The sequence below is a fragment of the Drosophila obscura genome, unplaced genomic scaffold, assembly GCF_018151105.1.
Source record: "Drosophila obscura isolate BZ-5 IFL unplaced genomic scaffold, ASM1815110v1 contig_165, whole genome shotgun sequence".
NCBI classification, from domain to species: Eukaryota; Metazoa; Arthropoda; class Insecta; order Diptera; family Drosophilidae; genus Drosophila; species Drosophila obscura.
The window spans coordinates 3,208,951-3,223,069 of NW_024542752.1; the positions used below are offsets into that span (position 1 = coordinate 3,208,951).

At 47.1% G+C, this 14,119-nt stretch overlaps 1 protein-coding gene across 11 annotated transcripts in view; it reads right to left on the reverse strand.

Annotated features, from left to right (window-relative positions):
- The window catches only part of LOC111066347 (protein sidekick), an 87,377-nt gene that overhangs the window by 7,950 nt on the left and 65,308 nt on the right, over positions 1-14,119 (reverse strand). For 7 of the 11 annotated variants that reach the window (XM_041591957.1, XM_041591952.1, XM_041591953.1 and 4 more), the window contains exons 5-10: positions 12,755-13,508; positions 12,566-12,693; positions 12,148-12,330; positions 4,300-4,419; positions 3,764-3,919; positions 503-931 (exon numbers count right to left, since the gene is read on the reverse strand). In XM_041591957.1, the coding sequence (XP_041447891.1) occupies positions 503-931; positions 3,764-3,919; positions 4,300-4,419; positions 12,148-12,330; positions 12,566-12,693; positions 12,755-13,508 (1,770 nt within the window). The remainder of the gene's footprint in view (positions 1-502; positions 932-3,763; positions 3,920-4,299; positions 4,420-12,147; positions 12,331-12,565; positions 12,694-12,754; positions 13,509-14,119) is intronic. The other 4 variants (XM_041591962.1, XM_041591961.1, XM_041591960.1 and 1 more) reach the window with 1 other exon arrangement.

The window sequence follows — 14,119 nt, forward strand, 5'->3', positions numbered from 1 at the left end:
TTACAAATTGAAAATTAGTCAATCAACGAATGTACCAAAAGGTTATCATCAATAATATAATATATAATATAATTAAATATAATATAATTATTTAAAGAAAAGAGAGATATAGAGAGATAGAGAGAGAGAGAGGGAGAGAAAAATGTATCAAAAATCTTGTACTTTGTTGTTTAAATGGAATATTTTTGTTTGTTATGGAAAATGCTTTGTAAAGTTCCCTTGCCCCAGCCCTGCCTCACGGTACGGATTAATGTGTACCGAAGGTGGCCTTTATCTGTATCTTCCTTCCACCTGTTCTTCCTTTTTTTGTGTGTAAATCATACCAATCCAATCCAATTCCGAATTCCGGAGGACCCTGGAACGCAACCCCATCCCACCCGCGACCCGCAACCCATAACCAAAACTAAAATACAAAAAAATAATAAAAAAAAAAAAAGAAACAGAAACAGAAACCCCGAAAAGGAAATGTACAACAAGAAGAGGGGTAGAAAAGGAAACTTACCCAATTCAGAGACCTCACGTCGCTGGATAATAAATTTGGAGATTGGACTGTTGCCATCGAATCCGGGCGTCCAGGACACATTGATGCTGCGCTGCTGCGGCTCTGGCAGACGCTCCACCCGCACGTTGCTGGGCGGGAAGGGCAGCTCGATGACACTGAGACGGGCCGACCGTGTCTCATTGCCGCCCGGCGATGTAACCACGCACGAATAGCTGCCCACATCGCTGGCCCGCACCGCCTGGATCTCCAGCTGCCCGTCCGCCTGCACTCCAATCCGCTGCGAGTTGCTGATGGGCGCCATTTGGCCCTCCCGGTACCAGTCGATGTTGTAGGGCACGCTCGGGTCGCTGGACACCTTGCACTGCAGTGTCGCGGTCAGGCCCAGCAGCACGATGGTGTCCACTGGCGGCTGTATGATTTGTGTCCGCACTGCGGGCAAAAACCAGAGAGAAGAGAGAGAGCAAAACAGACAGGGGAGAGACAAATGGGAAGGGGGAAACATTAACAACACGGCAATGCAGATTAAAAGTGCCGCGCGACGACGACGGCCAATGTTGCACCGAACGACCGCAAGTGGCAATGACAAGTCGTGACAGTGCCCCGCCACGCCCCCTTTCATTACCCGCCCCTTCTGACAGACAGACGGACCCCCTACCACCCTGTGGACTCGAGGTAGCTGGGGAATTAAGTTTTAAAGCCCCAAACAGACTGACACACGAGGCCCGTATAGTGGCAGCCCCTCCCCAAATAGCGGGGCATGCCCGCCTTGGGAAGGCCACAGGTACACGGGAATCCACAAGCTTAAACCGGAGGGGAGGTTCTCTGTATATCTACGCGTATCTATCTTTTTCCCCGAAGCGTGGATGTCCTTCCATTGGGCAGCTATTGGGTTTCTTTTGGTGTCTACTAGTCAGATCGGAACTCCCATTGAGCTCATATCGGAAGATCGGAACTCAGATCGGAGCTCAGCAGCACTCCTTGTAAGCGACAATCTTTGTTGTCTTTATTTTGTTAGTCAAACTAATGCAACTACAGCGGAGGTAAAAACATGCAGATTAACAACAACGACAAATAGCTCACATAGCTCGAGCATCTACAGATTAGGTTGGGCATTATTTTTGGGTTCTATAGCTGCTTTGAGATTTACTGGGTATCCGCCAGGTCGTGGCCACTGTTTAGTCGGGGACACTCATTCTTCTCTGGCTGGTTCCTTTGCTGTTTGGCTTTCTCTTTTGATTTTATTTATTTTATGTATGTTTTTTTTTCACTTCCCTGTTTTTTTTTTTCTTTTCTTTTCTCTCGCGCGTTCTTTTTTTTTTTTCTTTTCTTTTGGACTTATTTTTGTTAGCCCTTTTCATCCACTTGGCCCGCATGCATCAAAAGTTCAACGTGCCCCGTGGCCCAGACATTGTTGGTGTTGCTTTTGGGGTCGGGTTTTGGGTAGTTCCCCATATCCATATGGGACTGGGACTGGGACGGGACGGCATGGCATCAACCAAACTGAGCCTCGGTTGAGCTGAATGGCACTAGCACCATCAGCAGCAGCATCACCAGCGATAGGTCCTTGCAAATGGAAGTTTTATTCTGTGTGGCCCAGTTTTTTTTTTTCTTTGCCGGACTTGGGCCACCACCACTGTATTTTATGCAACATCACACACTCCCTTTGAGTGGTGGAAAACTGGCATCATCATTTTGGTGGTGGTGGTGTTGGTGGTGATGCTGCTCCTCCTGGTTTTGGCTGAGCGACAGCGTGTTCTCCCAATTAGCTGCACTCTGATGTTCCCTTGTAGAGCTTAGAGCATGGCCAAAAAAATATGTGTGTGGGCCAGCCACGCGAATCAACTTTAATTGCACAAACAACACAATGGAGGACCACCAGTAACAGCAGCAGCACCTTTCATTTAAGGAATCATTTGAATCGGTGCATTTGCTGCTTGGGGCAGGAGGGGGCATGGCCAGTCAAAGCCACACCCCACCCACCCATTCTGCTGACAAAGAGCAGATTTTTGTATTATTTTAGAAGCAATTGATGCTGCCCCATGGAGCACCAGGGTGTGCTTCAAATGGAACCTCAACTAGGAGTGGTTGCCATGGTGAATGGTAAATGATGAATGGTGTTGGTGCTGCTGCTGCTGCTGCTGCTGCTGCTGTGGCCAGACTGCATCTCGGTGATGCTGTTTTGCTGTTGCTGTGTCGGCCCCAATGACACACATTATTATTATTGGACCATGTATTTTAGTTGATTTGATGCGATGTCAATGCACCAAAGCCAAAGCCGGAGCCAGAGCCAGAGCCAGCGCCAGAGCCAGAGCTGCGGCTGCCAAATGTCATTGGCAATCAGACAGACAGGATACAGCTACAGCAGAGACTGGCATAGAGATTTTAAGGGGGGAAGTGCGGTACATCATTCCCACCTGGCATCTGCCACCTGCCACACACCAGCCACACTCAGGTGGAGCTGGAACTTTTCGTTAAGTAAACTCAATTTGAATCTCTTTTGTGGTCAGACGGCTGACAACATTTCAGTTACAGTTGCAAGCAACAGCAACAGTAACAGTAACAGTCGAAGGATGTGCGTTTGCCACATCAAAGCCGTCCTGTCACCAAACAATTGATGGTCGTGGAGGCCACGTGGAGAGAGGCAGCCAAAACCAGAGCTAAAGTTGGGGCTTATAGGGAATTTCTATGGCTTTTGTTATTGCTGTGCCACAAGCCAAACTCTAGCGCATGGAATGCAATCACTTGAAAATGCCACACAAAAAACAGCAAACAAGTTTTTACTGCACGCCGCTGTGGCGTAGTAATCCGACTTGGGTATACCTTAATGACGTCAAATTTATCGATATATATTCATAACTTATCGATTTTCAGAGCCAAATGATCGTTATTGTTAATTGTGGAAGGGGTTTTTTGCTCGTGCTGCAAACAGTGGCAGCCAAACCACATACCCTTCGCTGCTACACGATTACGGGGTACACAAACGAAACTAGGAAGCGTACCAAAAGCAGTCGAAAGCCTTGTTAACTAAACGTTAAACACTCAACTCGGTCGGACGTAGACCAGACCCAGACCCAGACCCACACCAAAACAGACTCACTTAAAACTAGACAGACAGACTAACAGTGGTGGAGAGCAGTCAGCAAGCAATTAAATTTCGGCGACTCAGTGGGGGGGTTGATACCTGTGTGGGGTGTGTGTTGGGTGGGAAGGGGGCGGGGCGGCTAGAGCAGGAAGGGTGCTGTGGGGCTTTGCATAACTCACCTAACACGCTTAGCAAGGCCTCGCCCTTGACGCTGCCCGCCTCGTTGGCCCGCACACAGATGTAGAGTCCCGCGTCCGTGGCACGGATATTCGAGATGAGTAAATCACCCGATTCGAGTATCTGAACGCGACTGGATATCTCAACCAGTTGGGTTTCTGTTGGGCAGTGGCGCCGATAGGCGATGATTTGTGCGTTGATTGTGCGTCGATTGTACGTTGGAGGCGGCATGCGACCAGGATGTTGCCCAGGATGTAGTTGTAGAGGAGTAGTAGCAGTAGTAGGTTGGTTATTAGCAGTAGCAGTTGCAGGATACAGCATACAGCATACAGGACACAGGATACAGATTACAGATTTAAATTTTCAAGCAGTCACAACGATTTGATTTCATTTGCAGTTGCAGTTGCAGGTTTTTTGGTCATTTTGTTGTGTGGTGTGTGTGTTAGGATTATCAATTAGAGAGGTTAGAGATACGAAAGAGAACATGGAATTAGCATTAGTTTTGGCACTTGCCAGTGTCTCACACACACACACTTACCATTGTAGATCCAGGTAACATTGGGATTGGGCGAGCCAATGGCCCGACAGGAGATCGTCGCATCCTTGCCATCCAGGGCGGTCACATTCTGGGGCGGCTGCTCAAAGACCGGCGCTGAGGCTATACGGCAAAACGGGGGGGGAGAGAGAGAGAGAGCAGATCATATGGGATTAGAGCAATGCAAATTACAGGTGTTCCATTGTGGGCTGGACACAGTTCGATTGAGGATAAAATCAAATCAAAATCAAATCAATAATTGGGTGAGTAAAAAAGGGTCTGCTGGTACGGTACGTGTAGTGGCGACGATGTGTAAACAAATAAAAGTGTAACACAAATACAAATCCAAAGTGTAGTTACATCTATTTTATGCTATGTATTTATGTTCGTATCTAGATCTAGAATCTTACATTTAATTTAATACAATGCTGGCAGTGCCTATCAACGCTCATGCAATGCTCGTTTCTTAACCATAATTGAACCACACCCCGGCCCCACCCTTTGATCATCGATCATCGATACGTGCATCAATATTCTCTTTGGATATTCTCTCGCCTTTCCACTGATTACAGCGATTAACTGCTTCATTGGCTCAATCTTCCGCTTGCATCCTTCATCCTTCTTGTTTTACGCCCTGCCACTGAGCTGACTTTTGCAATTATTATTACACGGAATTACAGGCAGGGCAATTAATCATGATGCTGCTGCTGTTCATGCTGCTGATGCTGCTGCTTATTTTTTTTTTTTTTTTTTTTTTTTGGTTGGTCACTCTGTGCCACAGTTCGACAGTTGCACTGTTTCTCCTTTTGCTCCTTTCTTTCTTCTTCATTTTTTGCTGGCGGTTCGGATAATGTAAATTATTTATTGGATTTTGAGTGGCACGCACACACACACACACACACATACGTTGCTGTTGCTGTTGCTGCTCCTGCCACTGGCCAATAATAATGATGATGATGATGATGATGATGACGTCGCAACGTCACTTGCTTTTCATTCTTATGGCCAAATGCCACGCGCTGTTAAAGCCATATTAAGGCTATAGCCAAGTGCCCAATAGCTACTACTTTTCTCTCTCTGTCTCTGTCTCTCTCTCAGTAATAATATTCCCCGTTAACTACGCTTATGTAAATAAGTGCATAAAATTACAATAAAAATTGTGCCCCGGCTGTTGCTGTTTTTATTTATTTTTTTTTTTTTTTGTATTTCTTCAACATTAAGATATTAAGTGCTCCATGTCCGTGCGTGTGTGTGTGGTGCGCCACAAGGTATGCAACAGTGTTGTTGCAACTGCAGCAGCAGCAGCAGCAAGCAAGTGCAATTGCTGGAAATCATAAAGACATTAACTCTGCTTGAAATTAAGCACTGAACAGTGAATCACTGGCAAGAAAAAAAAAAGAGTACGGATATGCATATGTATGTATGTATAGATGGGGGTCAACATGATTAAACAGGCACCACGGGGAAGGTGGGTGGTGGGTGGTGTAAGGAGCAAACAGCAAACAGAACCCCAAGTACCTTGATGGGAGGATCCAACAACAGATGATGTATAGAGCGTAGAGGGGCTGGCTGTTGAGGGTTGTTTAAATATCCACTTAAAGCACCCATTAAGCCAATAAAGGGATATTGAGAGCAGAAAGTAAGGGGAGCTAAAGATAAAGCTTTACAAACTCTGGTCGACTATACACACAGATCCAACTATTCGAGCCGCACTAGAATAGAGCCAGACACAGAGAGACAGAGATAGCTTTAGCTGCTAGCTGCTAAGCGGCTCTGTGAGAGAGAACTAGGTGTGGGAGTCAACCCATTTATACTGGTATGAAATATTGTGTGTTCATTTTCCAAGTGTTTGAGCATCAGACGTGACTTTACTGGCGTACAGTTACTTCTTTTTTGGGTTATAAAAAGCTATAAATAATATAGATAGATATATATACATATATATACAGATAGAAAATGTAACAAAGACTTTTCGGAAGAAATTCGATCAGCAAATAATAATACAACGGAAATCCTATCAAGCAACAAAAATGAACCTTTGCTGACTTTAATTTTTCAATAAATTGCGAGACAAAATTGTGTGGAAATGTTCGTGTCTATTGACTTTTAATTTATTGGGGGCATGGTGGACCCATTTGTTAGCTTCATCTGGTGAATATTATCATACGCCCTGCAAGGGTGCATTTAATGAAAACTAAATGGCAAATGCATACAGGAAAGGGAAGCCCACAAAAGTATGGGAAATTTAAGAAAAATATTCCCAGAAAACTCTTCTGGCCAGCAACGCAACGTGTTAAGTGTACTTAAGCTGCCTCTCCACCTCAAAGTCTTCTTCTGCTTGCCCCGCCTCTCGGTCTCCTTTTGCTGTTGCTGCCACCCCACACCACCCCACCCCACCCTCTCAGAACAGTGTTTTTATGGCTCACGCAAGGCGCATATTAAAGACACGAAGTGGGACCCTACAAGGGAGAAACAATTTGTGGCACACTTGTGGGCCGGCCGCAGTGGCCAAGGGGGGGAACAAGTAAAGTGGAAGTGAAGTGAAGTGAAGTGCACGGAATGGTTGGTTGCAGTTGCAGTTGCAGTTGCAAATATGCGAATGCTATCTATGATATATCTGAGACCAGCCCCAGCAGTCAAAGCTAAAGTCAAACCCAACGAAATTGAACCGGAACCGAGCTGATAATTGTGTCCGACTGATTTATTTGACGTTCGACGTTGGCGTACTCGCAATCGAATGGGCCAGGCCAGGCCAGGCCGGCTCCATGTCTACATTTATGCATTTCTCCAGTTCCCCACTGCCTGCTCGTCGCTACGTTTGAACGTAATTAATTTCAAGTTGACCCACTAAAGAGGTTGCGCGCCATCAACTTAAAGTCATAATAAAACGCTCACTCAGCCAGGCCAAGCCAAGCCAGGCCAGGCCAGGCCAAGCCAGGGCCTGGGACCACCAGTACCCCAGGAACCCCAGTGGAGGTCTGGAATGGCATGCGATGGCAATAATTGCCATTACTTGGCCATTGAAGTGGGTCTGGTATGGTCACCCCACCACCCCGCCCTGTGCCCATCCCTGGCAGCTCCCAACATTTGCATGGGAATCGCCGTTTTGCCTACGTCTTTTGTGCCCGCGCTAAAACTTGGCGGACTTCGAGCCGTCACCCCGTCACCCCGTCGCCCCCTCGCCAGTGACCGATTAAATGGTTTTTCGTTTCAGTTTTTCCATTTTCTTAGTTGTGGCTCGTTTTTCGCATTTTAATAAGCATAAAGGCAGCTCCTTTGAGGAAGGTCCTTTGCCCTGAAATTCTGCTGGCAATTTTACACCATTTGCAGGCACTAATCAAAACCGAACATGAAGAACGCGAACAAGAGAGCAGAGAACACGGCCAGAGCACAAATAAATCCATATGCGAGTATTTTAAATATGTCCAGAAATAATAATAATAAAAATAATAATGAGCGTTGAATTAATTTTCTAGCAATAATTTGGAGTTTAATTTCGTGGCTTTTCATGGCTTGAAGGTTGCATGTGCCATATGGTAGCTCTGTGGCTGCGTGAGTTCTGTGTTCCTGTCCAGATACATGTCCCCCCAAATTTTGGAAACATTTGAGTTTCGGCATTAAATAGAGGCTCGCATGTCGCTGCCAAATCAAGCTTAGGGCACCCTCCAGGGGCAATCCACTCATCAGTGTCCATCGGCATTGCCATTGCCATCGCCATTACCATTTTTGGGTGTGGGAGGGGGGGGGGGGGGCACCCACCACCAATGACCTCAGGGGGGGTCGCCACCTGTTGCTGGCAGGTGGCAGCGAAGCAAAAAGCAAATTCCCACAGCTAAATCCGCATTGAGCCGTCAGCCAACGGATGTCCGGCCACGCCTAACGCCCAAAAGTCACCTAATTACACACACACACACACACACACACACCCTACACCGAGAGAGCGGTGAGTAGGGGGTGGGAAGTGGGGCCAGAGTGTAGTAGAGTGCGCCTTAGAAATGGCAGGAAACAGCGATTAAAATCACTTTTGCGTTTCTGGAAATTACGAAATTATGTTACTCAAGTGGAGGCAGTGGCAAAGGCAGGCAGACGCAGACGGAGACGACGGGCGGGAAAACTCAGGCAGCCGGAAAATGCACACCAACAGCAACAGCAGCAACAGCAGCAGCAGCAGCAGCAACAACAGAAACAGCAATGTGGAAAACTCTGACTGTGGCAGGTGCAACTTTTTCGGGGGAGTGTAAAATCGCAACGAGAAGACGGAGAAGTTCTAGCCGAGGGAGCGAAGATTTACGCCAACTTAACAAAAATTAAGTGAAAAACCGAAGGGGCGGGTAGCCCCCACAGTAGAGGCCAAAAAGAAAAAGAGAGCGAGGGAGGAAGAGGAAGAGAGAGCGAGAGCGAGAGCTCGTGCTCGATGCAAAACTTTGACAAACATTGGGCGGTGCGGGGAGATGCAAAGCAAAGGATGGGGGGAGAGCAGAGCGGGCAGCGCAACGGGCTGCAATTAAAATGTAGCCAGTTTTCTGCCAGCCCCTCCCCCACGTTCGTTGAACGCGGAAAGCTGGAAAATAATTTCGCAACTCAACTTCTACTTCTGGCTGGCTGGCTGGCTGGCTGGCTGACTGCCTCTCTCTCTGGCTCTGTCTCTGTCTCTCTCTTTATCTAAGTGAAAAGTGCTCCGGCACTAGGATTATCCTTCAAGTAGCCTTCCATGCGGAAAATGGCAACAAGGGCGGGCGGGCACGCGGCCAGTAGTATCAGCGCTACAAATGCTAAGCACTTGCGGCCATAGCAAAAGCGAAGGAGCAGCAGCAGCAGCAGGTGCAAGCTCTGGAGTACTCGGCCCTGGAGATAAATGAGGAAACAAACAATAAAGAAATGAAATTGCAAATGAAATCAAGCGATTCCCAAGTAGCTCCGCGAAAAGCGCTCCAGCAGCCAATTGCCAGAGATGAGTGGCGCAGCGGAATGTTCATTCCTCCTCCGCTGAGAGTTGAGAGGCGCAGTGCGCTGCCAAAGGTGTTGATTATACGTTTTTGTTCCTGATATGGATTATCCCTTCGAGTGCAGCAATTATCGCAGCAGCAGCAGCAGCAGCAGCAGCAGCAGCAGTCAGACAACAAAACAGAACGAACGAAGGAAAGAAACTTCTGCCAGCAATAAAACTTATCCCTTTGCAGGAAGATTTATAGGCGGACTGAAGCCAGAGAATTAGAGACTTGGCTAAGCTAAATCATGGCGGCTGGCTGTTGGCGCTGGCGCCCCCCGGCGCACAAATTGACTCGTGCAAATAAAGCCCGTTGGTTTGCGGCGCCCGCGCACGCCCCCCCCCCTTTGACCCAACCGCAGCCCCCCTGGCTGGTTGGCTGCTGTCGGTTGGCTGAGCGGATGGCTGAGCGGGATGGCTGCTAGGCCGACTCCGCTAAAGTGCGTTGGCGAGACAAACAAATTGACTAGAATATTAGGCAAATAAAATTAATATGAGCCGTCAACAATTGGTTACGAAACCCTGGTGGAAGATTTTGCAAAGATAGTGTTTGGTGCAGGGGGCTGGTCAATGCTCCCCCCCCCCTCCCCAAACAGGGTGCCGGGGCGGGGGCTTGGGTGCAATTGAAAGCTGAAAAGTTTTTCAATAAGCCGCCACCGACGACAAAATCCTTAAACTAGTTTAACTTGAATACAATGCAGAGGACGATACAGAAACGGAAACGGAGAAAGAGAAGAGAGAGAGAGAGAGAGAGTAAAAGGACAGAGGATAGATCACAGTGGATGGAGATTGGAGATACTGCAACATAAGAATAACTCAACAAAATATGCATAGAAATTTGAAATTTACATGAGTTCCAAGCTCCAGCTCCAGCTACAGCTCCAGCTCTCCGACAACTGGCCATCAAAATTTAACTGGAACAGGGCAGAGCAGAGCAGAGAAACTCTGCTTAAAGTCCCATCAAACAACCGGGGGAGATGGAAACTTATTCTGGCCCCAGCAAAACAATATGTCTCTCCCTCTGAACTCCTCTTAGCTGAAAACTGGTAGTGGCCATCCTCTTGCTCTTCTCCTGCATCATAATTCAAGTCAAACGATTGCAGCAGCAGCAGAAGGACTCTCAGTTCTCTGTCGCACTGTCAAATATTTAAAACGTCAGCGGAGTCTGTGGGTTAGGCTCATGAATGAATTAGTCTCTCAAGAGCTGGGCAACCCAAAAAAACAACAAAAAAACACACACACACACACACACCAGCATATCTGGCAACCCTACCATAAGGATGAAATGTCAGCATGACAGGACTCGCTTCTCCCTCTACGAGTTTGTGTGTGTGTGTGTGTCAGTCTTAATTTTCGCATTATGAAATTCATTAAAATGCAAAATTGTCCCACAGCCAGAGTGGCCTGTAGCTCTGGACTGTGTGGCTGTATGGCTGTATGGCTATGTGTTTGTGTGCTAAGCTATCTGGGGTGTGGGTGGCAACCCTAAGGCAGCCATTTCTCAAGCACTTAACGGTACTTGGGTGTCACAACAAATGCGCAACAGGCCACCACGGGTCGGGGCGGGGCGGGGTGGCAGGTTAGCAGGCGGTGGAGAATACAATGAATGCAGGCCAAGTTCCAAATGAGTTTGTCCATTATTATCTGCTGTCACTTAACAGCAATTCATAATACGAGGATAGCATACAAAATAAAACTATATATGTATATCCACTATATCTAGTATATATTTATATATTATATATATATATGTATGTATGTAGGTGATGTTTGTCTAACAGCAGCAGACAACCCTCAAAAAGGGAAACCCCTAATCGAGCATCAATAAGCCGTGTCATGCACACGCAATGTGTGTTGTTTTTTTTTTTTTAATTCTCTTTTGCAGAATTCGCTTGTGCGTCTCAGTGTGCCGTTTCAATTGAGAGCAAGCAACGCTCGATTAACGCATTTAATTAGTTTAAATTATTATAGATTTCTATGTATAAGTAGATGTATGTATATAAGCGATTGTGCACTGCAAATAATATGTATGTACGAGTGTAGAGAAATTTCAATCTGTCCTTTGGATCTACTAAAAAGTTATGCTACTAAAAACCAACATTTTCTATACTTCAATCTGTGCAGCGTTCGTAAACTTTTGGGATGAATGATATTAAAACTCTGCAAGCATGTTAAAAAAGAAGGATAGAGGCAGACAGAGGCAGATAGAGATAGATAGATGTGGAGGAGGAGGAGGATGAGTTGGGTGGATGGTTGAAGGGGGTTTCGGGTAATCAACTTGAATACAAAATTCGTTTTGCGTTTCGACAAATTTTTCGAGCGGGTGATATAGCAAATAGAGTGGGGCAAATGAAATTCCTTGCTTTAGCCTCGAGCCAAGTGCCCTTTGGAGCTAAGTAGTAGCTGCAGCTGACTGAAACAAAGCTTCATCCGCCGAGGGGCGCAAACAAATTAGGAATGGAAAATAGGGCAAAGATGGCAAAGATGGGAGAATGGAGAACTAAAGATAATATTTAAGCTTAGACTACTAGATCCCCCAGGCAGGCAGACAGGCAGACGGGCGGGCAGCCAGTCAGACAGTCAGGCAACCCGAAGATAACTAGCAACAAGCCAGGCTAATAAACCAAACAAATGCCATCACAAAACAATCAAAATTCTAAAAAGGATTGCAGTGCAGTATGTGCTGTGCGAGTGTGTGTGTGTGTGTGTGTCATGCAAGTGCTTGATGGGGTGGGGTGTGGGGTGTGTGGGGGTGCAATGCTTGAGTGTGAGTGCGAGTGCGAGTGCGTGAGTGTGATTGTGAGTGCTTGTGAATGAGAATGAGTGACGTGTGTGTGTGTGTTGCATTTGCTTAATGCCCATACCAAAGCGAAACTGCTTGCGTCTACCCTGCTGATGGGAGTTGGAGGTGGAACCAGATCCTGATCCCGATCCCGTGACCGATCCCGCGACCGTTCCCGAACCACCATGCGAAGCTCTTACTCTTAAGATGCGTGGCTGGGCCAAGCGCTTGATGCGGCTGTTGGCTGCTTCTGTTTCTGTTTCTGCTATATGGATTCATGTTAATCAAAATGGTTAATGCAAAATGCAATATGCAAAAAGGTATTAAGGGCATAACAATATATATAAATATATATAAATATATAGGAATAAGAGAGAGAGAGATATATATGTATATAGATGTATGTAAATGGAGATTGACGGAAGGGGCAGGCATCGTTTAGTCAGTCGTTTCATTCGCTTGCTCTTTTGGATCTTGGATCCCCTTTCTTCTTGACTTACTTTTGACGCGCAGCCAGGTGCTGGCTGAGTTCTCGCCGGCCTCATTTCGGGCCAGGCACTGAAACATGGCCGAATCATCCAGTATTAGTTTCTTAATTATCAGCGTATTATCCTCTCCCAGTGAGTATCTGAAACGGATTGAATCGATTTAATTATCAGCGATCTCCCACTAGGCGCTCGTTTACCCACCTTCCGCTTTGCACATTCGCCTCGACAGACTCCGCATTCCGGAACCATTCAACTTGGGGCGTGGGCTCGCCCACCACATCGCAGGGCAGCTGCACCTGGCCGCCAAATTCACCAAAGGTTTCCGCTCGCATGGGCGTGAAGAAGACGGGCGGCTCGAGAATTTGGACGCGGGCTGAGGCGGTGACCGTTGGATAGCCACCGCTGCGCAGGCGCACCTGACAGGTGTACTCGCCGGAGTGCGAGCTGTTGGCTTGCAGGAGGGCCAGGGTGCGGTTCCAGGGATCGTTGAGGGTGTGCCGCACGCCGGTCGTGTCCACGGCGAGGCCGTCCTTCAGCCAAATCGTCTCCAGTTCGTGCAGGGGTCGCGCATTGGCGATGCACTGCAGCTCGAGGACGCCAGTGCCGGTCTTGACCTTGACATCCTGCGGCCGTACAATTATCTCGGGTGCCACCTCTATGTACGGATCGCCACTGACATTCAGATGAACGAACGCGCTGATCTCCTCCTTGCCCAGCTGCGTGTTGATCGCCCGCGCCCGGTAGCCCCTCCGATCGTTCTCGTCCACGCTCAGTATAATCAGCTGATTGGCCTGGGTGAAGGCGTACTTGATGTCGTAGTTGAGCGACCCGTCCGCCGACTGCCACAGCACCGATGGCGTTGGCACCGACTCAATGGCCGGCATATCGAAGATGGCCGGATGTCCGCTCACAACAGTTAGGCGTCCCTCGGTGACGTTCTCAAAGATGCCCATGTCTATGCGGGAGAAAGTACAGAAAAATAAATAGGATTAGAGGCAACGAATTTTCAATGCAAAGTTCCATTTTGATAACAAATCGACTATTTTATTTATCGATAACATTAACTAGTTCGTATTGATAGCTGAGGCAGCTGCGCATACAAATTGTCGATGGTATTTTATCGATAGCTCGATCAATTGATCGATAGTAGGGCATTTTGAGTGGTTCCTATCGCAAAATTTAAAAAATCGATTTAAAAAATCTTTTTTTAATCGATAATCGAACTTATCAATTGGCTTAACCATTAACTAATTGAAATCAACCATAAATTTATCGATAGTCAGATTTTGAGTGGTTCGAAGCGCGAAAATTACTTTTGTTAAAATTCATGAATATAATTGATTTAACTGCTTGATTTCCGTTTACTTGTTTCTCCATTTATTTCCCAGTAGAAACCTAAGGCTAACCCACTGCCTGTTTTCCCTCTGTATCTCCCCCCCGTCCGAACGACCGACCGAATTGAGCCTTGTTCCGATGCCGTTGTGGCTTGGCAAGCTCTGGAGTTTCTTCCTGTGGTGTCAATCGCTAATTGAATTGAAGGCAAGATGGCCTGCGGCCAAGGCAGTT